The 24,088-nt window shown below is 38.2% G+C and overlaps 2 protein-coding genes across 2 annotated transcripts; one reads left to right on the top strand and one right to left on the bottom strand.

Annotated features, from left to right (window-relative positions):
- The first annotated feature begins 1,263 nt into the window (after positions 1-1,263).
- On the top strand, positions 1,264-20,672 carry CCDC38 (coiled-coil domain containing 38). The gene is made up of 15 exons (XM_085321226.1): positions 1,264-1,330; positions 1,967-2,064; positions 2,525-2,705; positions 3,312-3,379; positions 4,602-4,765; positions 4,860-4,940; positions 7,339-7,581; positions 8,610-8,734; positions 9,032-9,128; positions 10,432-10,498; positions 10,846-10,997; positions 12,034-12,169; positions 15,175-15,380; positions 17,210-17,303; positions 20,562-20,672. Exons 1-15 carry the CDS (start codon positions 1,264-1,266, stop codon positions 20,670-20,672), a joined length of 1,890 nt encoding a protein of 629 aa, XP_085177352.1.
- A 420-nt stretch (positions 20,673-21,092) lies between these two features.
- On the bottom strand, positions 21,093-22,530 carry SNRPF (small nuclear ribonucleoprotein polypeptide F). The gene is made up of 4 exons (XM_085321227.1): positions 22,373-22,530; positions 22,134-22,259; positions 21,775-21,839; positions 21,093-21,213 (listed from the first exon to the last, which is right to left on the bottom strand). Exons 1-4 carry the CDS (start codon positions 22,373-22,375, stop codon positions 21,147-21,149), a joined length of 261 nt encoding a protein of 86 aa, XP_085177353.1. The 5' UTR covers positions 22,376-22,530; the 3' UTR covers positions 21,093-21,146.
- Positions 22,531-24,088: the final 1,558 nt, after the last annotated feature.

The raw sequence follows: 24,088 nt of genomic DNA, 5'->3' as shown, positions 1-24,088 counted from the left end.
CGGGGCATTTTGGTTGTCTTCTCCCTTCCAATGCGCCTAGTGAGGATGGGGCTGYGGTAATCCCCTGCTGAATCCCCAAATCAGCAGAATTTCTGGCTGTCCTCCCGTTGCCTATGATCGTATCTTCCTGTTAACAAGGGCTGGGCTCTTGTAATGCTTCTTCAGAGGTGGTTCCTCAAATACCCATCTGGGGGTTAGGATTGACATTGGACACCTTCCCTGTGTGCTAGGATTTTTTTTTCTTTTTCTTTTTTTGGAAAGGAAATCAATTTATATTGCTTTTAACACGCTTATGTGTATGTGCRTGCATATATTCCTGTACACCAGAAACAGAGGAATAGGTTGGCTCTTTAATTAGCCTTTCTGGTATAGGCATCTCTTCAAATGAGGCAAATATGCAGCTAAACCCCAGTATTTTACTGATTACATTTCAAAGCAGATCTGAAAAGTCAGTGAAAATGTGATAGTGTTGGGTATACTCGTGTGATACTGCTCCACTCTCTYAGTACTGCCCTATGATACAATCTTTATTCTAAATATTTCTTGCTTACAATCTTTATTCYAAATATTTCTTGCTATGCATGCAAAGGATTAGCAAACAAGGTGGTAGATGGTGCTTTACTGCTTCCAAGAGTTCCTCCTGCTTATTTTGGCTTTCTCCAGCAGTACCACAGTAAGTAACGAAAACAGAAATTAAAGAGGAACATTGCAACAAAGTCATTGCAAGGGCAGAAAGATACTGCATGGGGGGATGCATAAGCAACAGAGATTATGTGAGGTCTAGCGTGTTGGGAATGAAACACAACATGCTATGGTGGAACTTGGCCCTCACCAGATCAGTCTTGCCAACAAAAACAATGGAGAAAGGATGATGCAGCCGGAGCAGAAGGGAGCACACCCACTGCACCTTGTTCACCTCTGTGTGCGGTCGGATGGCAATAAAAAGATCTACAGTGGGGACTGAGCAGCTTCACTGTGGCMCTGTCTTATGGTAGTTTAAATACTGCAAAATCATCTTCCTTGTATTCACAAATATTTTAGGGYGAATGTTCAACAAGCTGCTGTTTTTGCCCTTGAGAGAGCAAGTGAACATTAAATTACAGCCTCTATGTGCATATCCCCATACTTAYTTGCATGCCTGGCTATTCAGTTTTGTGAGCAAGGACTAGAAGTCCAACTGGTCTCATTTATGTTTCTCACACCTACACTTTTCTTGTCTTTTGTCTATTTCAGCGATTCCAGAGAGAATTTTGAAGAACAAAGATGACTTCTGCAGCTTTATTTCCAGTGATCCAATCTCGATCTCCAGTCACTCGTGAAATTAGTTTTGGTAAAAGGGATAAAAAAGGAAAGATAAATTCTATGTTTTGCTTAATGCCTCTGAGAAATGTCCAGTTACGTTCTAAGGATAAATTTCAGTTCTGTTCACGAGTCTTTCCAGAGAACCAAGGGCAGAGCTTGACTTAAATCCTCAAAATAGGTGCAGATTTTATGCCCAGTAAGATAGCAGTGTGTTTCATTCTCAGCCTTACGTTCTGCCTGCAGAAACATAGAACCTGTGCCTGTGTATTTACAAACTTCTCAGTTCTTTTCTGTTGAAGATTTTCCTCTTTAGCAAATCAGCCTACGAAGAAAAAGGTCAATTCACTGCAAAACTAGTGGTTTCAGAGGTTCTGTGTCTGATTTTTAAACTACTGCCCAGAAGGGTAAATGCAGGAGTGGTCTGTAGGTCACATCATTGGGAATTTCTTGAATGTGATTTAAAAAAACCCTACAGATTCTAAAAATTGAGCTTTTTTTTTTAAAAAAAGTTAATATTAGAGTTCATTGGATGTAAATTTCTTAAGTTTAGCAGGCTTGAATCACAACCTTAATGTTCCAGTAAAAGTGCATATTGAAAATAAATTTTAAAAAGTGGTGTTTTAAGTAGCATCTGATTGTAACATTTTTCWGCAAAATTTTATAGATGTTGATAAAAACATTCAAAAGAAGATAACTCCCTTCACAGTGAAAGATGGAAAGCCAGTTCTTTACAGAGATGCTGAGTCTTGGTCTGCTGGAAAGGTRTGTGTTTCTAAAATTGTTAGTTTGAATGATAATGTCTTACGGTCGTATTGCTCATGTTATTATCTTTGGGTATTTTAAGTTTCTTAAGGTTGCCATTTTTTTGAGGGAAAATAATTCATTTAATCAAAAATTTAAAGCAAGACGGTGGAAAGAATAGATGGGGAAAAAATAGTAAAAGTACAGATAAGTAAGCAATTCAGTTGAATATCAGATTATTTATTTAACAGATTTGAGGTCTTTTTGCTGATACTTCATGTAAAAGTATGATACACTAATTCCTCAGAGAACATCTTTTCAAATGCATTGTCAGAGTTAATTTAGAATATTCATTCTTGTGAACGGCATATAATCTAATACAAAAGGGCAGGACTGGATATCARGATCTGAGTTTTAGTGCTATGCAGAGAGAAAAGTATCTTTCTGAATTTAATGAATGTACCTATCAAAAAACTTGTAGATGCAGGACAAAAGACCTCAAAAGAATTTGAAACTATATGAAAAGAGCACGCTTTCATCAAGAATGAAAATGCAAGATTTTACAAAGCAGATGGTTTCAGCCTTTGAAAGAAGGACATGGACTGCAAACAAAAAAGATACTTGTTTTCCTATTTCCAACTGGGCTGTTGCTTATGCAAAATGTAAGTACACTTTTCTTGTCTTTCCTTTTGTRTTATTCGTCTTAATGTAAATTTTCRTAGAATTTTGACTTTTTTCATCTAAGTAAAATGCGGGTTATAAGGACAAGGTCTTTATCTAGAACTGTGTCCTTCCAYAGGGATCTGCTGATTTGCCTGGGACTCTTTTCTTTTTTTAAAAGAACACAACAATTCACACAGATTTATTTCTTCTCACAATTTGTCCTTCAAGGGATGATGAAAAAAATTTGGAAGTGTATCCACCTTTGAAGGGAGTGTTAGACTTTATGATTAACTACCATTTTTCTTACTGTCTGCGCACTACAGATGCTGCAGTCTGCTGTAAAGATATATTTGCTACAGAAAATTGTTGTAATCTCTAAGRTGCCCTGGAATTAGAGAAGCAGGGATAAATGATTTGTTAATTCTTTATTACAAATCCTAATGTCAATTTATGGAAAATCATTTATTTTTTATTGTCAAACTTAAGTAGGTTAAAAAAACCCACAAATTCTTGAAAGCAAATGTTGTTTTTCAAATCTTATCCCATAGCATTTTGAGGAATGTAATAACATATTGTGATTAACRAGAGTTAAATCTTCCTAAAAGGTTGCCAGAGTGATAAACAGCCTATAACAGAATACATCAGTGAACAGAAAGATTTGTTTCTACTGCAGGTACTTAAAAAAAATGCATATGTTGTTATGGCTGGAACTTTCTAGTAAGTACAGCTTTTAAAACCACAATAACTGGGAAAGCGGCTTGAATAAGCCTGTGTCCGTTTAGACCTTACCCTGTACTCTCTCATATCTGGATTAATCTCACCTAACCTGATTAAGCTAGTGTGATTTTAGATAYTCTAAACTTTAAGTGGCTAGTCCAAACTAGTCATCTCTGTATAGGCAATGGAAAAAGGCATTTCTCAAGGACAACTTATCACACGTTTCTCAGCCACTCATTTTATGATAGAGTGGACCATTCATAGCATGCCTGTCTTTTCCTACTAACTATAAAAGAAGCCTAAGTCTGTTACTGAGAATTGCCACCTAGCATTAGTTGRGATGGGCCTGCCTGTTACAGAAAACTGCTTTTACCAGCAGTCTTATTTATGCATCAGCAAACTAGTCAGATGGGCAAAGCTTACCAACTAGTTTAAATATTTGTAGAAGTTTTCTATGAATCTGATAAAAATAGAGACTCATTCATACTTGTTGATACGGAGTTGTTTGTGGGTGTTTCATTCCTCCCCCCACCATGTTCTCCCCCCTTCCCCAGGGTCACTTTGGTCATAGGTCAGGCCTTACTTGGCAATTTTGTATTCAGTGTATATAAAAACATGTTAGACATATCAAGAGAGAAAGAAATTTTCCGTGTAACTGGAGAGTACGTACAGGACAGGTCATGATGATGCAAGTTTTTCAACACTATTAGTTTATTCATGTTTTACTGCAAAGTATCAGCGGATGAGATCAGCTCAAGAGCAGGAGAGCTCACTGCTGTATGTACTGAACACTAACTCTTCCATGTTCTGTAACACTGACCACTAGCTGGTTTCCACTTGCATTCTGGGTAAGAAGTTTTTTTCCACTGGAAGAGGTCCTGTTGTGTTCAAGATCTTTCTGCTGTGAAAGACAAATAAAAGTGTGATACAGTGGCTAAGAAATGATGTGTGCAATGTGGCTGAAAAGCATAATGAATTCTTTTATTTTGGTTATTCATTGACATTACGTTTTATAAGCATTATTGTTTAGTCTTTTATTGAATAGGACAACTGTTTCTAGTTGCCTAGGCACATGCTTTATGGCATTTAGCTTGCTTGTTGAAATGATGTTATAGAAATGCAAAATGCACCTGAGCCAGAATTTTTTATGTGATACTTTAACACTCTTGTTTTCCTAGTATGCAGTAACAGAAAAAAAACAAACTGTAAAGCATCTGGAGGAGCTAACAGCACAGAAGGAAAAAGAAGCAAGATCTGCAGAAGAAAAGTTAGAGAAAGAATTAATTGCATTTGAAGAATTTCTTGGACAAAATAGTATAAGTGCCATCAATGCATTTAGAAAGTTAGTCTCTGTTACTGTTACAGTTCCTTTTAGTTTTGATACAATGAAAAATGGTGCAGATGTGATTCTCACACATTTCTGTATTTTTCTGTAGCGCAAGTAAAGAAAAAAAGTCCAAACTGAAAGTGGCAACATATGTAAGGTCAGCTGTTAAAGAAATTTGTRTGCTTAGAAGGTGAGGTAATCCTATGTGTTCTTATTTTTATGGTATTTTTTTATGTGGCCTTGATCTTCTAAAAAAACAATCCTGGGAAAGCAGTTCTGCAAMTACATTTGAATAAGCACATGCTTTGTTTGTTTTCAAATGTGTGAATTATGATTAAGAGTGTTAAATGAATTTGATAATTTTACAAACYTAGCTGAACAGTGCAAAGGATGATCTAATGTTGATGAACCAAACTCGTATATAGCAGTAATTCTAGGGTCTGGRTGGAAGCCCAGGAAGTGAATTTTGCCTTGCTGACATTGAGCCCAAACACTATGACAACCAGTTCTCTTCATCATAATTTTACATTGGATCTCTTCATCCATTGCATTACTGGCTTCCCCATTAAACATTTTTGCATTAAACATAAGCCCCCTGCCTTTTCTTGCAAAGTGCTTTCTGAACTTGTGCATACCATCTTCTCTCTCTCAGTATTTGAAAGTGAACTCTTTGCTTTAGATCAGGCCAGGATCAGATGGCTGTGTTCTGTACCAGCATTTGAAATGGTCAAGACTGTAAGTGGAAGAAAGCGTTCCCTGTTCTCCCAGTGTCCCAGATGCTGTTTTGCTAGACTGTAGTGTCTTAATACAATTTTATTTTTATGGATAACCCCTTTCATTGTGCCTTTCTAGAAAAATACAGAGGTAATAGGAAAAGTTTTGAGGGGTATGTGAGGAGCAAAAAGCAAATTGYTTTTTTTTTMCTAGAAAATTTATTATAAGCTGGGTTCTGGTGTAGTTTGTGGCTTCACTCTTATGTTTTTTATCAGAGTGTTTTTACTTAGGGAAACCTTCAGTTTTAGTATGAACAAAATGAATGAAAAACAGAATGCTTGCAGGACTCTATCACATTTGGTGGCCAAGTAGCAGAACTGAAATCTRTGAGCAAAGTGACTTGTATGTCATTGTTTATGGTTAAATAACCAGCACTAGCTGAATATTTTTGGAATTACACTCATGGCTAATTTGTCTCTCAGATTTTCATTTGAAGTAGATCAAAACACTGATTACCTTGTATAGGCAACTAATGAAGTATTTAACACTTAAAACACACTTGTAAATAAGTTGAGGTATGAAATTGAGTTTTTAGGTCTTTTTTTCTTGTATTGAATACATTCCTTTAGCCATCTTTGCATTGAACTATTATTGGTGATGCACAGATCAGGCAGACAGACACTGGTGCTGAGCTCTCCATGGTGCCTACCTAGAGACCTGTTATAGGACCACAGTCAGACTTGGGTTTGAGCAGATGACCAAAAGCTCATGGTAAGCTTTTGGTGCAAGTGTTTGAACCCAGGATGGAATGTCAGCCATGATGCTGGTTTTATTTCCTAGTTACCTTCCACTAACACAACAACTCTCCTTAGTCAAACCAAGTAAGCTACTGACACAACCTGTAGCACTGTAGCATGTCCAAGGCTTCTCGAAAACTTCTTGTGTCCATAGCCTAGTCTCAGGCTTCAGTGTAGTGTGTCTGTACCAGTCCTGTTGGGAAAAGGGGCTTGCAGTCTGCAAAAAGCAGWAGAGAGTCTCTACCTCTCCCTTTTATACCTTATTAACGTGTTCAAGGCAGGCTAAGGACCACATCAGAAGACCAAAAGAATTTTATCCTTTGTGAGGTTCCACTATTACGAGGCCACAGGGAGATATATGAAGAATTCTTGTTTGCTTAAATGGAATTTTGCTTTCTAAAGTAGGTTCCCAAGTAGAACAAGCTGCCCCCAGAGCATTATTGATTAGTAGAAGTCCGTATATCTAAGGACTGTATTTGGATCCACTTTCTGCATCTAGCATGAGAAACAGCTGGTAATGGCTGCAGCGAAGCAAAAGTTGCAAGATATGCACTGAGATTCATTAATAGGCTATTTGATTTCTTATACTGAGAAACAGGACAGCAGCTGTAGTGGATCCAAAATCCAGTACAGTTTTCAAAATTGTGTGGAGAATTGTTCCTCCAAGGAACATAATCATGGGAAAGACTTGCAAAGGTTTAAAGCTTCATTTAATCTAGTGTTAGCCCTCTAACATGCATAAACTCAGTCCAGGTCTGAGTTCTGCTGTGYAGAGTGTAACATGAGTGATATAGGAGGGTAGAAGTGATAAAYTGATTTAAAAAAAAGCAGGAGGGGAGGGGGAATCAAATAAGAAACTTCACATTCACTTCACTATAAAGCCTGAGCTGCACTGGAACCTATAATCTGCTGGTCTACTGGTGAGAGGCTTTTTCAGTAATCCATGCTAACAAGTTTCTTATTATAAAACATTACTAAAATAATTTGAATCTTGATTACTACATCTTAATCATGTTATCGTAGTGTGACCATGCTGTTTATATATAAACTGTAAGCTCTAACATTTTATTTCTGCAGTGAAATCTCAGATGCTGAGTTTCTCCTCCAAGAGTCCTTACACTATGAAGCTTTTTTGATGGAACTTTCTCCAAAAGAATGGCAAGAACAGCAAAAAGCAAAAAGGATGGAAGCAAGAGGAGAAAAACTCAAGGAAGAAGAGAAMATCCAGAAGGAACTAATTACGTATCATGTCAATCTACAAGAAAAGAAAGATGCACAAAACTCCCAACCTCTTCCATGCTGGGCAAAGCCAACTACAATGTATGTTTCCTCTCCTTTGTTTAGACAAATATGTCCTGAAAATGTAAGCAAGATCTACAAAAGTGACTAAGATGCAGAATTTAAACCTATATAGACCCCCAAAATTTGGGGAAAAAATGAGGCTCAGATTCAGTTCTTTCACATCAATGCCCCTTTGTCAAAAGTGATTTTGAGCTGTGCATTTTGATATTTCTCAATTCAGTTGCTTCTGAAGGATGCTTCTGTCAAAAGGATTTATGAAAATCTCATCTTTTTTTTTTTTTTTTTTTTTGGGGGGGGGGGACTTAAAAATTTAATCAGTAAATTCTAAGAATCCAGAAAGCAGAAGACAGGAATGCACTGTCATGATTTTGTTTAATACMAAGTTTCAACCTAAGTTGTGATATTTTTGAGTTTGCTTGTGATTTTTAAGTATATTCTTTACAGTTCTAGGTAATGAATGTAGCCAAAACATCTGCTTTTCCTCCATCCACTCTATTGTGCTCRTTCACTCTCTCTTTCCCCCATCCCAGTTGTAATTCTGAACCCTGATATTTAACCTAGTCCACTAACACTAGGTATCTTTTTCTTACAAGTCTCTTTTCAGGTAAGCTTTGCCCATATTTAAGTCATGCTAGTTAAATTAAAGATGTGTTTTAAATTCATTTATGCTTATCTCTGTAACCACACAGTGTGGTTTAACTGAATAAAGAGATTTTTGTGAGATGAAGAACAATATTCACAAAAGTTAGATCAGATTGACTAATGAGATGACAGTGTTACCCAAATAAAATTTAAGGCTGAGTTTAGCTAGACCACTGCAAGATTCTTGTGCACATAATGTCTGTAAAGATCATTTCCCATACGTATTATTTTTTACACTACTTGTACCTCATAAGTTAAGTTGATTTGTTCTGCATAAAGATTCTACTTTCATATTTTGCACATACTTTATAAAGAGTAGAACAAAAAGTACAGCTACTTTTGTTGTCAGTCTGGACACCTTTATTATGGGAAGATGTTGCAGTTCTGTTTTTATCTTCAGCCAGAGTGCAAACATCAAAGCAGAAAGACAAACCTGTGGCAATTACAGAGAAGAGTGCAGGATACAAGAAGAAAATGCTCACTACCTGTGAGACTGGTCCGGAAAAGACAGTTTTCCCTGTTATCAGAGGTATGAACTGTGGATGCTAAGTTAGCAAATATATTCCACTTCATTGAGAAAGACAAACCTTACTATATGTCTATGTCTTACAACAACATTTATTGGCAAATCATGAAGTACTTCTGTTTGTTGAATGTATGTGTACTGAATGAATTAAAGTTATAGAAGAGTTGAAAGTGTGTGCCTCTGTGCATGAAAAACCTGTCTCCCAGTGTTTCAAAGAAAAGGGAGACAGTGCAGTGCTCAGCTAAATAGTGAGTATTTGCTTAGAAATGTATCCTCTTATCTCTTCCTGTTTTGAATAAGATGACTCAAACTGTTTTAAACTAGGACTAGAAGAAGGAGTCGAAGCACAGACTGAATTCAGATCAGGAACAACTGATAGCAGAGCATCATCACCAAGGTACGACACGAGGAACAATATGTTTTCCGTTTCCAGTTTGCCTTCTTCATCGATGTATACAAAGGAAAAAAAATTAGATTTTAAAGGGAGCAACCACCCCCCCCCCTCAACAAATGCATTTTTCTTAATTTCCCCTCTTTGCAGTAGTAAGATCAGTGRTATATCAGAAATTCTTACAAGAGTCTGGCTGGTGAGTCAAAGCCACCCATGGGAAGAGTACATACTTAGGCATTCTTCTGCCTTAAGTTTCCTTAAGTTATGAGCATTAGCATCAATTAGAAGAAAACAATTAGCTATCATTACCTACAGCTGCATTTCAGATTAAGTTGTCTTGCAGAAGAAAGGTGTGTCTTACTATGGTTATTTACAATAAAAGTAGACCTGAATGAAAATGATCACCAGAGAGAGACTGGAGTTGGATCAGGATTATGTGAAAGTATCTTTGAAGCTCCTAATGTGCTACCTTATAGCTGCCATTCATAGTTAGGGCTCTAGGCGTTCCAAAGGAGGCAGAGCGATGGTTACAAAGTCAAGGAGTAAATGAAGAGATGGTAGGAGGAACAATGAGTAAAAGAGTGTAAAGAAACTGCAGCACTGTTGTTAAGTACATTTTTTGGTTTTGTCTTTTCATACTATCTTTGAAGTAGSAGATGCCACTGTTCTACCCAGCCATTGTACTGAAGGTTGCTTCTTAYCTGTCCAGTTTTACTATGTACTTACTAGTTGTTGTTGGAGCTRTGATATAACAATTGTAGCCAAATTTTACATCTGGAGATGGAAGCCTTATCTATACTGTGGTTTTGCTCTTAATTATGTGCTGAACCCTATTTGAAAGACTCTCTTGTCTCTAAGGCTATATATGAACTACTAAGATCAAAATGATTGCTTGGTTTACCTACATAGTAATATCTGTATAATGCTTATTCATTGTTATATACAGTTATTTTAAAGGTCAGGGCAAAATCTGTTCCTGGAAGTATATGTAGAGGCCTGAAGATTTCAGAAAACACATAACACARTAATTTTACTGAAGAAATAAGGTCACTATTAAATTCCATTGGTTAAAATCTTCAGCTCCTCTCTTTGCTGTCAGCTTTCATTGTCTAGGAAGTCAAGGCTCTTTTGGACACATCGTATGTGCGTAAGGAGATCAAGAGGTAAACTGAGTTGAGTTGACAACATCTTTTATGATGATGAAACTACTCAGCTTCCTTTGGAATAAAGACCACTCTAAAGACCATTCTGTCTTGTAGAATTGGTATTTGAGACTTAATCCAAGAACTATTATTTTTTCTCTTTTTAGTAGGTGGGAAAATAGGATGGACAGTGTCACATATGACTTTCCAATAGAAGACGTGGACTATGATGTGGTAATGAAATGATGAAATTTACTTCTTCRTATAATAGTTGTTTTCTGGAAGATGAGATCAGTATTGCTTTTATTACATGCATATTGCAGCAGCTTGGGGCAGAAACAGTCTGGAGGAGGGAGCATATATTCAGCCTCAGGCTAGGATRCACAGCTGCAGCTGCTCTGTACTGCCCTAGTAGAAGGGCCACAAATCACAGCCTGCTTCTTGATTTCCATCACATACGTTTGACATTAATGTTTGTATAATGTTTTAAACTTTTTAAGAAAGATATTACAATGAATCTGTATGTAATATGTTACTTTCTGACCAACAGATACTATTCATCTTTCCTCCCTCGRTTGTAGGTGCCAGAGATATATTTCACTGATCCAAAACAGTTACTTCAGATTTTCAGTGATCTAGAGGAACAAAACCTTGCATTGATTCAAACTATTCAAGACTTAGGAGAAACAGTGGATGAAATTGAATGCACAACCAGTGCTATAAAGGAAAAAATGTAAGATTTGTCTGCATATTGGAAGTGTATATTGTCTTTTSGGTTCATGGTAGATAGGAAATGAACCTTATCTATGTTCTGTATGCATCTCAGTTGTAAGTCATAATGTCCACAAGTTCTTGATCGTGTTGTAGCAAAGTAGAGAAGGAAGATCTCGCTATCTAAATTATCAACAGCCCAGCTTATTGTCAGCTGAGAATCTCAGGGGTTGGGGACTGATCTACAAGTTCCTAATACATTTTAGTAGAAGTGTGTTTACACTTTTTTGATTTTTCTCAAGCCAGGAGATCCTTGTTTGCTTCCTGCCTTAAAGAGCTAGTATGCTGTAACACAAAGGTGACTGCATTTCAAAGTATAATGACATGATACATACGAATATGTATATTTGTTTTGGTGTGTATAAAATGTGATGTATCCAGACCTTTTGTCTGCCAGCATATTTGAGCTGTATTAATATACCTGTATGAGTATACAAGTTTTTTTCATAATGTTTAAATAGTTCAAAATTTATAATCCATCTTCATTTTCTGTTTATTGTTTATATTCTGCAGACTTGCTTTGTGTTACTGTATTTGCCAGCAATGACTGCAGACAGTTACTCCAGCGAAATTCAGTTTTATTCCAGCTGCATGGATTGGTATCTAATTGTGAGCTTGTTTCGGAAGACAAGCAAACAAAAAAAGCCTTCTGTATTTTGTCTTGAAGGTTAAACTAGATTCTGTACTACATATTACAAAGTAGAGATACCMAATTAGCTCTAATAAGCTAGACTGCGTATAGGAAGCAGTCTAGCTGACGTAGCACATACTGGTTCAGAAGATAGCTGTTAATATTAGCTTAAAATTTTCCACACCACATTAAGGTGCATAATGCAATAKATCTGATAACTAGATTCAGGAGTGCTAAGAAGCTACTGTAATCGCTGGTTTCTAATATTTTAGTAGCTTTCTGAAAGAGCTGGGTAAACTGATTGATCTTACTGCATGAATGGATCTGCCAATGTGAAGACTGAGACTTCCATTTGTTTTTACCACAGAGCTGACAAAATAAGGATCCTGGCTAGACACAAAGAGGTACTAGAAGCAGCTTGTGTCAGAGAAGAAGAAAAAAGCACACAGYTGGCGCTAAAAACTAAGATATTTTCTGTTGGAGAGTTTAGTTCAGAAATCCAGGTATCTTTTTTTGTAAAGCGCATTTCAAAACAACAAATATTAGGTTCACAAGTTTAGAAACAATTCTTGTATCCACAAAAAGAAGTATCAATGATAGTCCTAAGGGATAGGAATTCACATAGAGATTGYGGTACTCCAAAGATCTTTTTCTGCTCCATGAGTAAGATATTATTGTCATTATTATTACTGTTACCTCATTGCTGTCTGGCCACACAAGTCACTGAAACAGAAGCCAGATAGTTCTCCTTTGCAGCTAGGGTACAATAAATCTGCTGGTTAGTGATGTTAGGGAAACAGATAAACAAGGTAACTTGAGAGGACTTCTTTTGCCCTTAGAGTATACACTTTGAAAACTGGTCTGTGGAGCATGTTAATATAACACAAATTGTGTAGTATATCCTTGTGCAGTTGTACAATAAGAGACATATTTGAAAAATGTAGAWGAGAGAGGCTGAATAGGGATTGGTATCTGAGACTATAGTTTAGGAATCATATGGGTTTGTTTAAGGAAAATACACTCAGTTGATGTGGACATAATGGATACCTTTGCTCTGCTCTCAGTGTGAGCCAGAATTATATCTGGYGACTTGAATCTAGTCAATTCCTAGTCTGATTTTAGGAAGTGACCCCATAYAGAGCAATTAACTTTAGGAGAGTAATACAAATACTAGAAATCTTTCTTTATTCTTTTTAGAAAAAAAAAACGCACTTCTTTGCCTGAAACCACTTTTACCTTAGAAAAAAATCTTGTATTTGTAATGATGTATCTATCTTCCCTGTCACATAAAGTTGAAAAAGTCAAAGCATGACAGTTGCTTCTGGTAAACACCTCTCAACATTATGAGTATTGAGATCTCATCTTCCATTGCAAAGTAATAATGCAGTATTCATCCTCACCAAAGACAATGAGGTGATGGTCTTGACTGAGAAATCAGATGATGATACCCTTCAAACATCTAAGAATTCTAATATTGCACACTATACTGTAGTAGTCTACAATAATGAGAAAAGGCATACCAAAAAGCACAGTCTAAAAGATTGAACACAGTTTTACAAACTTACTCCTWCTACAGATCCAGACACACTTCTAAAAGGGTTTCAGGAGAGGGAAAAAAAAAATATTACAATTTTCCATCAACGTAACCATGTTCCATATTTTGAGAGGATTGTCTAGCACTCAGAAGCATCCCATTCTCTGGATCTTACTTCATCACCTCTGGAAAAATTGCTTCCTCCAAGTGTTATGCAACTTTATTGAAAAGGAAGTGAATCCAAAAATAATGACATGTTTTAAKTCCAAATTAAATCTAAAACTCTGACTTGTCCTATCTCTATTAAGTTTTCTTCCACAATGGGCTATTTGCTGAATACATGGTTTATCTCTCTGGTGTTTAGAAGTTCTTTAGCAATACACAGAAAGTTTTATTTTCATAGTTTCTCTGTAGAATATAAGATATGGGAAGCTTGTTCAATTTTTTCCTTGTTTAGATCCACTGCATAAAGTTCAGAATGGTCACCTGGGCTCCCACAACTTTCACTTAACCCAGACAGCTGGGTTATAACTTCCACCTTCCTGGMTAATTAATTTTCATATCACMAAAAACCTAGTTCACAGAACACTCSTATATGTTTTGGCAGGCCACAGTAACACTGCCTATACCAATTTCAGCAGCTACRTAATAGCACCAAGGAAATTTAAGGAAATTCTAGCAGTATAAGGGAATCAAAACGAATTGACTAGAAAGTTGGCTTGTCAAAGGTAGTCTTTAGAAAAAACTTGGAAGTCCCTCCAGGACATTTTTCTGTTATTCACGGACCTTGGCCTGAAGGTGGTCGTGTAACAACCATCACATCAGTTAAGAGTAATGGGAAGTACAGGGCTTGCTCTGGCCCGCTTTGCTTGTACTGCCATACAATTTTTCAGCCTTTTGAGTCATAAAAAGTTCAGGTCTCACATTCCAGATTTTTATCAAAATCAAATTTTCTTCTTCAACAAGCTTCATTCTAATTATGGTGAAACTAAGCTAATTGCCTCAAATGTCCAAAGCTCTTTAGCCTTCTGCCTAAAGATGAAGTGATTCTTCTTTAGACTGTCTAATATGTGGATCAGTAGATTTAATACGTTAAGTTCACTGGCTTAGTTGGAACGGATATCAGAGATCGTTTATTTTCTTTGTGCACAGGCATTGCTCAACYGGTTCTCTGAGAACTATTCTGATGTTTGATATTTGAACATTCTGCATATTCTATTAGAAGAAACATCCAGTGAGCAAGCTCCTTTTAGCCAGGCAAACTTTGCAGTTTCATTTTAGATGAARTATCATAGCCTCTCCTTGTCAGCTGTTTAGTGTAGAGGGAACTGCTGTTTATTAGTATAAAGTGCCACCACACGTATGCATCCTCCAAAATCAAAAAAACTACTTAGCCAGTCATGTGTTCCATAACCTACATTCTTTACTCTCTGCATCCTATTATATCTTCAGCTGAGAAAGCACTGAATGGCTGCTGTCCCCAAACTTTGTTCACTTGGGGGCAGGAGGCGATAGTGCAGTCATGAGCTTTCTTGTTCATAATACAGAATGATTTTCCCATTGAGTGCCTGGAACACTGAACAAGAAGGATAACCACATTTTATTTGCCAAACAACAGATAAATTTACCTGCTTTTTAATTTACCATTAAGCTATCAGAAGAAGGACCCCTATATTGGCTAAATTGCTGTTGCCTGCAAAGGGTCTCCAAGACTGCACAAACAGACAGCTGCCTGCCATCTCAAAGAACTCCAGTTAGCAAACAAGAAAGATTATAAAAAATATTTTCCTGTTTATTTAACAGTTCATATAACACACAGATTCTGTTGTTACTGATGGGATGACAGATGTCACACTGATGCTAAATGCACATCAAAACTATATACTGCCATTTTCACAGCAGTTTCACAAATAAGTAAAATACTACTTTTACTGTATTTTTATGGATTTTTCATGAGTTTGTGTTTACTTTAAGGACAGAATGCTGAATATGCTTAATAAAAAAATTGCCGAAGTATATAAATTTAGTGTTGGAAGAGAAGAGGCATCAAATCTTAGCTCAATTCAAATGTTGAAAAAAATTGAGGATCGAATAGAACAACTGTGTGACTTGATAGAAACAATCCCAAGTGAAATTATTGAAGGAGCTGAGAAAAGAAAGATGAATGAGAGAAGGAAAAGGTAAAATATCTAATCTGCATGAAATTTGGATGGTCTCGTCTAATTTGTTCATAGTCTCATTAAGTTCCCCACTGAAAGCTGATGGTTGTTTTTTTCTGTCCTGTAAACCACTTTTTCCCCCTTTAGTATAGCATAAACTGTTTATATGCCATACTCTTGACTGTTAGCTAGTGTAAATTTGAAAGTAATATACCTATGGTTTTTAGACTTCATTGGTTGACTAAGTACCTCAGGGCAAGTAGAAATTTCATTGTCATACAGTTGGGTTCCAATCAGCAGTACAGCTCTCTAAACACAATGGTACTATGTAATGACGACATACATGTAATGATATTTTTTTTTAGTATCTGTTTAAAAAATCTTGAATGGTACTGTATATGTGCTAAAATGTGTTCAAATTGTACTTCACATTTGCTTAAAGAATAATCCTCTCTACTTACATATTACAAGTTAATTTAATTTTGTGCTATGCTTTCTCAAATAAATCCAAAGGAAGATGATGGGAAAAATGTGCCTGCACGTCCTTTCTCATGCAGGCCTTCCTTCATAGATTCTTACAGAGCTTGAGATGTACATGAAGATACTGTTACAAGTGGTATCAGTATTTCTTCATACATAAGTACAATGAAATTCTGATACAGATATTATGAGGTAGATGATGTCCCTATGTCAGCTAGTAAGCTCTATTCATAGTAACAAACAAATGTTAGTTTACTCTGCAGTCCAGGCAGGAAACAAACATAATCAGGATAGACTGCAGGCTTGATTATACTCACTGTGAATCAGTAGGACTTTAGCCAGTGAAGTCAATAGGAGCAAGGAGTACATCCTAAACTATACAATATATACAAAGAATCAGCATTAAAGTTCATTGAGATGACTGCTGAAATACGATGTTTTCTTTAAAGATGACTTTATAATAATTTATAATTCTTTGCAAAATCTAAGTGACAAAAAATTAAGTTCTGCTTTTTATAGCATACATCAGATGTGTCTTTTGAAAGGTCATGTGTAAACATTTCAGTATTTTGATTCATTCCTCAGTAGTCCCTTGCAAACAGAAACAAAAAAGAGGTTGCTGTTTTCCAGCTGAAGGATACAGGATGCCCATTTTGGAATATCAGCAGCCCATTTAAAGTAGGGGAGACTTGGCCACATTCAGAACAGCATGCACAAAACACTCCCCTACCTCTTTTTTTCCTCCTTTTTTGCTGCTAGAGGCTTCCTTCAAACAGAGGTTTCTACTCATTTTAAACTATTGTGCATCTTCCTAAGATTTCTTCTATTAAAAAAAAAAAAAAAGCTATTTCTCTAACAAGCATCTTTGTTCAACATTTAAGAATTCTCTGCCCCAAAAGAAGGGAATCGGAGGAAGCAGGTTTGTTTTGAATCACAGGAGGGCTTTAGCACTTTCTGCAAGGTAAAAATATTTTCTTTACCTTCATTGAAGGGTTTGAGCATGCTTGCCTGTACAGCATGACCCAAGAAACATCCTTCTATAGACATGTACATATGTGCCTCTGTTTACCTGAGGAACTAGTCACATTGACAGTTTACGTACTCACAGTCTAAACAGAGCTCGAGTTTCAATTACTGTATGACAGCCTGCTGCACAATTAGTAGCCCCAGTTCACTGGTTTCCTTATAGGCAACTGTTTGCTGTTTTTTCCCTAAGGTGTTGGCAAAAAGAAGCCAACTGTTCCTGAGTAACCCCCACTTCAAAAATAATGCTTATTGCCTCTCAACAATTTCTTCTTTTTTAAAATTGCAAGCTTTTTCCATCTTACCTCTTCCTTATGCAGGCATTTCCTCTTCCATGTCCACTACAGGTTACGTGAAGAAAGATTGAAACAAGAAAAGGAGCTTCAGACAGAACGTCTGAAGTCTTCTCTACAAAGAGCTATTTCAGAACCAAAGAAAAAGGTTTGTTCTTAGTCCTTCTGTCCTTAGCCTATTCTGTGTTTTGTAATGCCACCCAAAAACATTCTCCTCGTGGAAATTCATCTCTAGCACTTTTAATCCTAATTACCAAGATGAGCTCTTTCAAGTATGGAAGGCACACACATAAGAATGACCCATTACCTTTTCCCAGAATTACTCACTAGTGTGTCCTTTTTCAGTAAATGCAGCAATAGTAGATGAAGAACAGAATTCATCTGTAGTCTTTACCTTAAAAAGCAGTTSACAAACTTGTTAACACAACTATAAGTACCTTCTTACTATGCATAACGTAAGTTCTGGGGAAACTGTGCAATGTACAAAAGTATTTTCACCCTGCAAACATAGCTCAAAATCCTTTTAACTGAGAAGTAACTGATAGCTGAGTTTGCAGCTTTTAAGGGGCTGACAGTTTCAGGCATTCAAAATATTTGCTATCAATATAATGTAACCTAAGCAGTCTTTTCTGGTGATATATGCCTCTACTACTCTGGAGAATCATAAACCACACGAACAATTAATCCTAAATTTACACAGATGGAGAATACTTTGTATAAGCCTTCAATTTCAATATAGCATATTGCCCACTGCTTGGAAGGAGGACATAGGAATTTAAGTCCCTCTATGCTACCACATACAGAAAGAGAACAGGGGGAGCACTTCCAGAGGGAAAGCACAAGTTAGCTTTGGGAGGTACTCTTCTTTTTCATTGAAGTTTGAGGAAGCCCAGGAAGAACAGCTGTTCAGCACTGTGAATATGTTGTCACTCTAACAACCCACCTTTACTTTTTTTTAAATTCTCCAAGCAAGGGTATAATAATGAAGGAAATACAGTATAGTAATACAAGTTATATGTAATTTAGTTTTCTCTGCTTCTGGGTTAACTTACAATATGCAAATATTTATTGTTGATCTTACAGAAAGTATCAAGGCTACTGTTTCTTACTATTTAATTACTTACTAGTTAAATTTTCTGATTGTCAATTTCAGCCCTTAGAGGAGTACACTTGAAGCAATCATTAAAAGATTAATATTATACTTCSTAATTTCTATAAAAGATGCTTACTAGTTAGATTATTTGACTAAAAAAAATGCTAATGGCAAGTTAGGGGAAACCTTTTCCAAAAAAAATGAAAGCTTATGAAAGCTTAGTCTAACCTAGAGATTTGCTCATCTGCTTGTGTGAAAATACAAAATAAGGCATGACTTCCCTTAGTGGACATAACCATGTGGAAAAACAAAATCCTCCGTGAAATAACAGCTATACATTGACAAGAAGCACATGTTGGCTTGGTTAATATTATCTGAAGAAGCATACAGCTGTGTTGGCAGAAAAGCTTCTATGAGCCTACACACTCTTAATTGGAGCATCTGTCAACCATGTATGTATAAGTCCTTTAGGGCTTCCCAAACTGTTATTTTGGGAAAAGCCACAAGATTAAAATCCTTGTGTCTTAAAGGAGTGAAGGTACCATCTACTACTTCAGTGTTAAGATCATGCATTACACAGCTCACTTCTACTCAGTCCTACTTCCTTTTCACTTGGAGAGGCAGCTTTCAGACACAGTGGCAGTTTACTACAAAGATGACAGTCCCAATCTCCTCCTCCTTTTTCCAGTATCAATATCACTGTAGTTATCACAGCTAGTAACATACTAAAATAACCACATGGAAAGAGTGCTACTCCGCATTAGGGATGTATTAAATGGGCATGCTACATCTTATAAAGCAGACTATCTTGCCTCTCATTCTTGCCACTGAAAACATTCTAGAACACATTTACTCTAAATGTTTTGAGAAGTCTCCTAAATTCATAGCCAGTTTAAAAGTACTGGATTATTGTTGTGTTGACACTGATWTTTAGGTTAAATAGTTCTTTTTCCTGATGGGATCATAAGGTATTTCTTCAACAGAGTGGTGAAGTAAGCCTTTAAAGTGGGAAAAGGAAGGGACTGGTTTAAGCGGAAAAGTTCTTCCCAAGTACATCTTTTGTGATTTTTCACCTTTTATGGCAACATACGAGTGCTACATTAAAAGAATTCACATATAGCAACAGAGATGACTTCTAAAATGAGAAACAAGGCAATGCATCTCCCACAGTAGCTGTCCCAACAGAGTTTCTTCTCTAATTCATATAACCACTATTATATCCTAATATAGCCCAAAGTACCCACCTGTCTTTCATTGCAATCATCTCTAAGGATGCATTATCCTAACCTAAGGATAAGGAGACTTGTATTATTTTTGTGCTCCACAACAATTACTATCTATTTAGCTTTTGTCCATCACTTTTTTCAAAATACTCTGAGAAAGGAGATTAATATACTATTGTCCTTTGCCCCCCCCCCTTTTTTTTTTCCTCCCTAGACAGAAACTAAAGTACAGAAGTTGTAATRGCTTGCTCAGCAGTTTAGCATGCCTCTGATGCAGGGCAGGGTTCTGACTCTAAGTTCCATGCCTGTTTCTGCAGCACATCATTGACCACTTCTGCTCCATTCCCCATCTGTAAAACAGGGGTGATATTTCTGTATTTCACAGCAGAAGTACAGTAGGTGTTCACTCTGCACACAATGGTTCTAACTTACATTCATAAACTACTCCACTAGCTGTCTGGGTTCTGATTTGCAGAATGCTTTTCCAAATTAAATCTACAGTTAGAGACACTCTTAGCTCTACTAAGACCTCATCAGAGCCTCAAACAGGAAATTTGACTGTCAGTCTTGCCACAGCAATTTTCTACTTTCATTAACAAATGCCGATAGAAAGATTTAGTTAACCTCCATGCTTACTCTCAAAAGTTAAAAACCAAGGTTACACACTTCTGCAAAACCATAGTATTTCAAATGCCTGGTGACAAAGAGAAGTTTTCTTTATGACAGAAGCTCAGAAAGTACACTGCTATTTGTATTGTATTGTCTTAACTACTAATGCAATTGAAATTTACGGATGTTTATAGGAGCTACAGTCTTCTGTTTGTGTGGGTATTAGTGACAAAGTCAGTACAAATGCGTATTTCCTTAACAATGATTCTACAATCACACTTCAAGCTTGCTTCATGACTCAAAGAAGCAGAGTGTTTCTTACAGACACTGTGGTGTAACAGATCTCCAAATCTCATCTATTGTGGAATCTTTGCCACTGCTTCCAAATAGTTTATAGAAGATTTAAATATTAATCATATTTTAATAGCAACTATGTACATWCTGTAAGGTATATACACTGCTTTGTTTTCCTGTGTTTCAGGTGGGAAGACGACTGGTATTTCGTTCACAGCCCTTAGCCATTAAAGCAAAGAAGGTAGCTAAAGATGAGGTCCCTGCAAATACTGAAGATGGCTTAGAGTTTTTCACTTAGAAGTTGAACTTACATTCTACTTAAGATAGGGTTAACACAGCATTATAGCAGTCAACCAGTTGAGAGCAAAAGGAATCATTATGAAATCAATCTGCAGTAGGCACATTAGGATATTTTTAAAGTTTGTTCTGCTGCTCATTCTACAGTCTGTTTTATCACCATTACCGAAAAGGCTATTCCTACAACTCCTTCACTCTACTCACCCACTCAGCTTAGAATAGCAGAAAAGAACCATGTACGCAAGAGGGGGAGTTCTGTATCTTGCATTATATGCTAGTTTTCCCAGTTTTGAATTGCAATAGTTTCCCCTACTCCCAGCACTAGTTTTTTCAGACTCCATTAAAATATTAGAAATTATTTAAATGTTACCTTCCCCATATTAAAATAGGTAAAACAAGAAGTAAGGACCTTATTACAAAGTTGTGGAAAATAAAAAAAAAGAAAAAAAATGTTTATTTCCAGATATACAAACACCTATTCCCTCATTTCCCCGTCTTCTTCCTCTTCTTCCACACCTCTGATGTACAAAACATTATTGCATCTGCGAACAGAATAAAAGATTTCCTCTTAGTTTTAATCTTCCCCACGCATACATTGCTTTAAGCATTTTCCTGTTTCAYTGTAGCCTGGCCACAGCTAAGTTCTGTGCAGTAAATTGTTGCTGTTGACCTTGTACAGCTTTTCTGAAGCTCATTGTAATTAAAAGACTCCATGTTTTAAAATGCGTAAACTGATTAACAATGCCGTACAAGACTATTTTAATTTTGGATTAACAGTTACGGTCAAGGTTAATAACCATTTAAAATTAGCAATATGCTAATATACTCTATTAATGCCGAGCAATTAATAATTCTCCAGTATTCTGGATAATTAAGGCATTTAATTACTGAAGCATCATAAGTGTTTCTTAACAAAATCCAGTTTTATGTGGGGATTCCTCCTGAARGGAAGAAGAGTTAGCGTTTGTAATCTTCACCCAAGAATTACATTAACATTTATCATTTTGAAATACATTTAAACAAGAGACACAGCACCTAGTTTTAGTGCAAGTGATACTCCTTCTAAACTTTTTGTATTTATGGTGGAGGCAGGGTCTAATTACCTTATCAAAACTTCACCAAGGTGTCCAGACAGCGCACCATCTATATACTCTTCTGTGTTTGCAAGCTTAAGAAGACAACCAACAAGTATTAGAGTGATTATAACAGAAAATTTCACGGAACGCTCCGCGTTTTGCCCACAGCCCAGCTACCCTGACCGCAGGGAGCAGAGCGCGGCTCCCCTCTGGCTCCCGTCGGGGTCTCGCAGCACGGACACCGCAGATGCTTTAGAAGTGCCCGTTTCCCCCGCCCCCCGAGCGGGCCAAGCGCCGAGTCGAGGCCCGGGGCTGTCCCAGCCCGAAGGCGCTCAGCGCGCCCTGGAGGCGCCTCCCCCAACACACACACACCCCCCGCTCCTCACCTGCATGTTCATGTAACCGTCCACGGACACGAGGTAGCCCTTGTACTCCATTCCCCACTTCAGCTTCACCATCACCGGCTTCCCCGTCAGCCCGTTCAGGAAGGGCTTGGGGTTCAGGGGCAGGCTCTGCCGGCGACAGCGACCCCGTTAGCGCGCTGGATTCCCGCCTGCCCACCCCGCTGCCTCGAGAMCGTTAACAACGGCCGCCGCGCCCGCCGCCCCGCGCGCGCCGCCCTCACCATGGCGACGCAGCGACCGAGGGGGACGCGCAGGCCGCACAAACGCTCCTCCCGCGCCGCACGTGCGCCCGCTGCGGCCCGGCACCGAGGCGAATGCAGGCCCGCTCCGGCTTTCGCTTCCGGGGCAGCGCCTCGCCCTCCGACCTCTCACACCCCGGCRCCCCTGCGCGCCAAGAGAAAAGCGGCGCTGCCCATTGGCTGGCCGCCGCCGAGGCGGAGCTATGAGCCTCCCTCATTGGTCGGGCTGCCGCGGCTCAGCCGCTTTTCCAGCCAATGGTCGGTCCCAACAGCGGTGCCGTAGCCCCCGGCGACGTTATTGTGCTGCGCTTCCCGCAGTACGGCGCTGGGACGGGGCGGCCGTTGGGGGCGGGGCCGGGGCGGCCGTTGGTGGTGCCGCGCGGCGGGCGGGCTTTCAGCGGTCCCGCGCGCGGGGCCCGCCCCGGGGCACCTCCGCGGTGGAGCCGCCTTCCACCTCCTCGCCCGCTGCCWCAGGACCCCAGGGGCTGGGTGAGCGCCTTCCGCTCTGTCTCTGCTTTGRCCGCCTCATCACCCCGGTCCCGCAGAGCCCCGAGGAGCTGATTTTGTGCTCTTTTCCCCTCAAACCGTCTGAAACCCTCTTTCGCCTTCAAAATTGTACCACAACAGTAACACATCCTCTCGCAGCCGGGCATGAATCTGTCACAGTTTAGCGATCAAGGCTGTCTGTGTGTAAATCATGTGTACACACCTACGAGTTTGCGAAAATAACTCCACTGGAGTCGAAGGGCACCTTTCCAGTACATTATAATTTTGGTTTTGAGAACTGACAGCACTGAGGACTGTTTCCAGCTCAGGACTATGTACCTATCTTGTACCTGTGTGTCTRTATAGATATATCTCCACGAGATGGCAGTGTTTAACTTGTATGATGACCGTGGCATCTGCTGGGAGACTGCTGCTGAGAAACTTTCCTTCTAATGTTACCAGCAAGTGCTGCAGTTCAAAGCATGGTGAAATCAATTCCTGTATAAAAAYAATTTTGCAAACTAATATGCTTTTATTCCTCCATACACAAAGGTGGAAAGCCTGAGAGTTTAAAAGACAAATAAAATATGTCCTTGCCGTAGTGCTAGTGATCTGCTCGATCTCATTTGACTCCCAGGCAAAGCTACCACAGCCTTTCTTGGCTGTAGAGAGCATCAACCGATTCACATGCATGAAGCTTCAGTCCTGCTGCTCTGGCTATAATTCCCTAAGTTTTAATCTTTGATAGATGAAGCAGTCTAACGGTGTACGGTTTACTAATCTGTCACATTTACACTAATGTCTACATTGTCTCTGCTAATCCATGTCTTATGTTATTGTATGCAGCAATGTGAACTTATGTACCTGCATATRGAATATTCCCTTCATATTTAATGTACTGGTTGCTTTCTTTGGAAAACACACATACTCAATAGCTAACCTTTCTGTAATAGAGTTACCATTTTTTTTGTGCACTCTACCTTCCAGAGGATAGTCCAGCTTCCTGCAGTTGAAAGCAAAAATATTATTACCTTCTTAAATCTGAGTCTTTAATGCTGTTGAGTCGAAGAGTCTTTCTTCTCCTGATCCATGCTACTTTCACATGCATTACTGGGTTGGAGTGAGTAAGACTGGGATGATTCTTTTTAACTATYATATATCAAAAACAGTCCTAGATGTTTATTTCCATCATCTTCAGAAATGAGTGTGATT

This window comes from Rhea americana, unplaced genomic scaffold (assembly GCF_003343005.1).
Source record: "Rhea americana isolate MKP2758 unplaced genomic scaffold, rheAme1 scaffold_69, whole genome shotgun sequence".
In the NCBI taxonomy this organism is placed as follows: Eukaryota; Metazoa; Chordata; class Aves; order Rheiformes; family Rheidae; genus Rhea; species Rhea americana.
The sequence above is the reverse complement of the archived record's forward strand: the minus strand, read 5'-3'. Positions and strand labels throughout refer to the sequence as shown.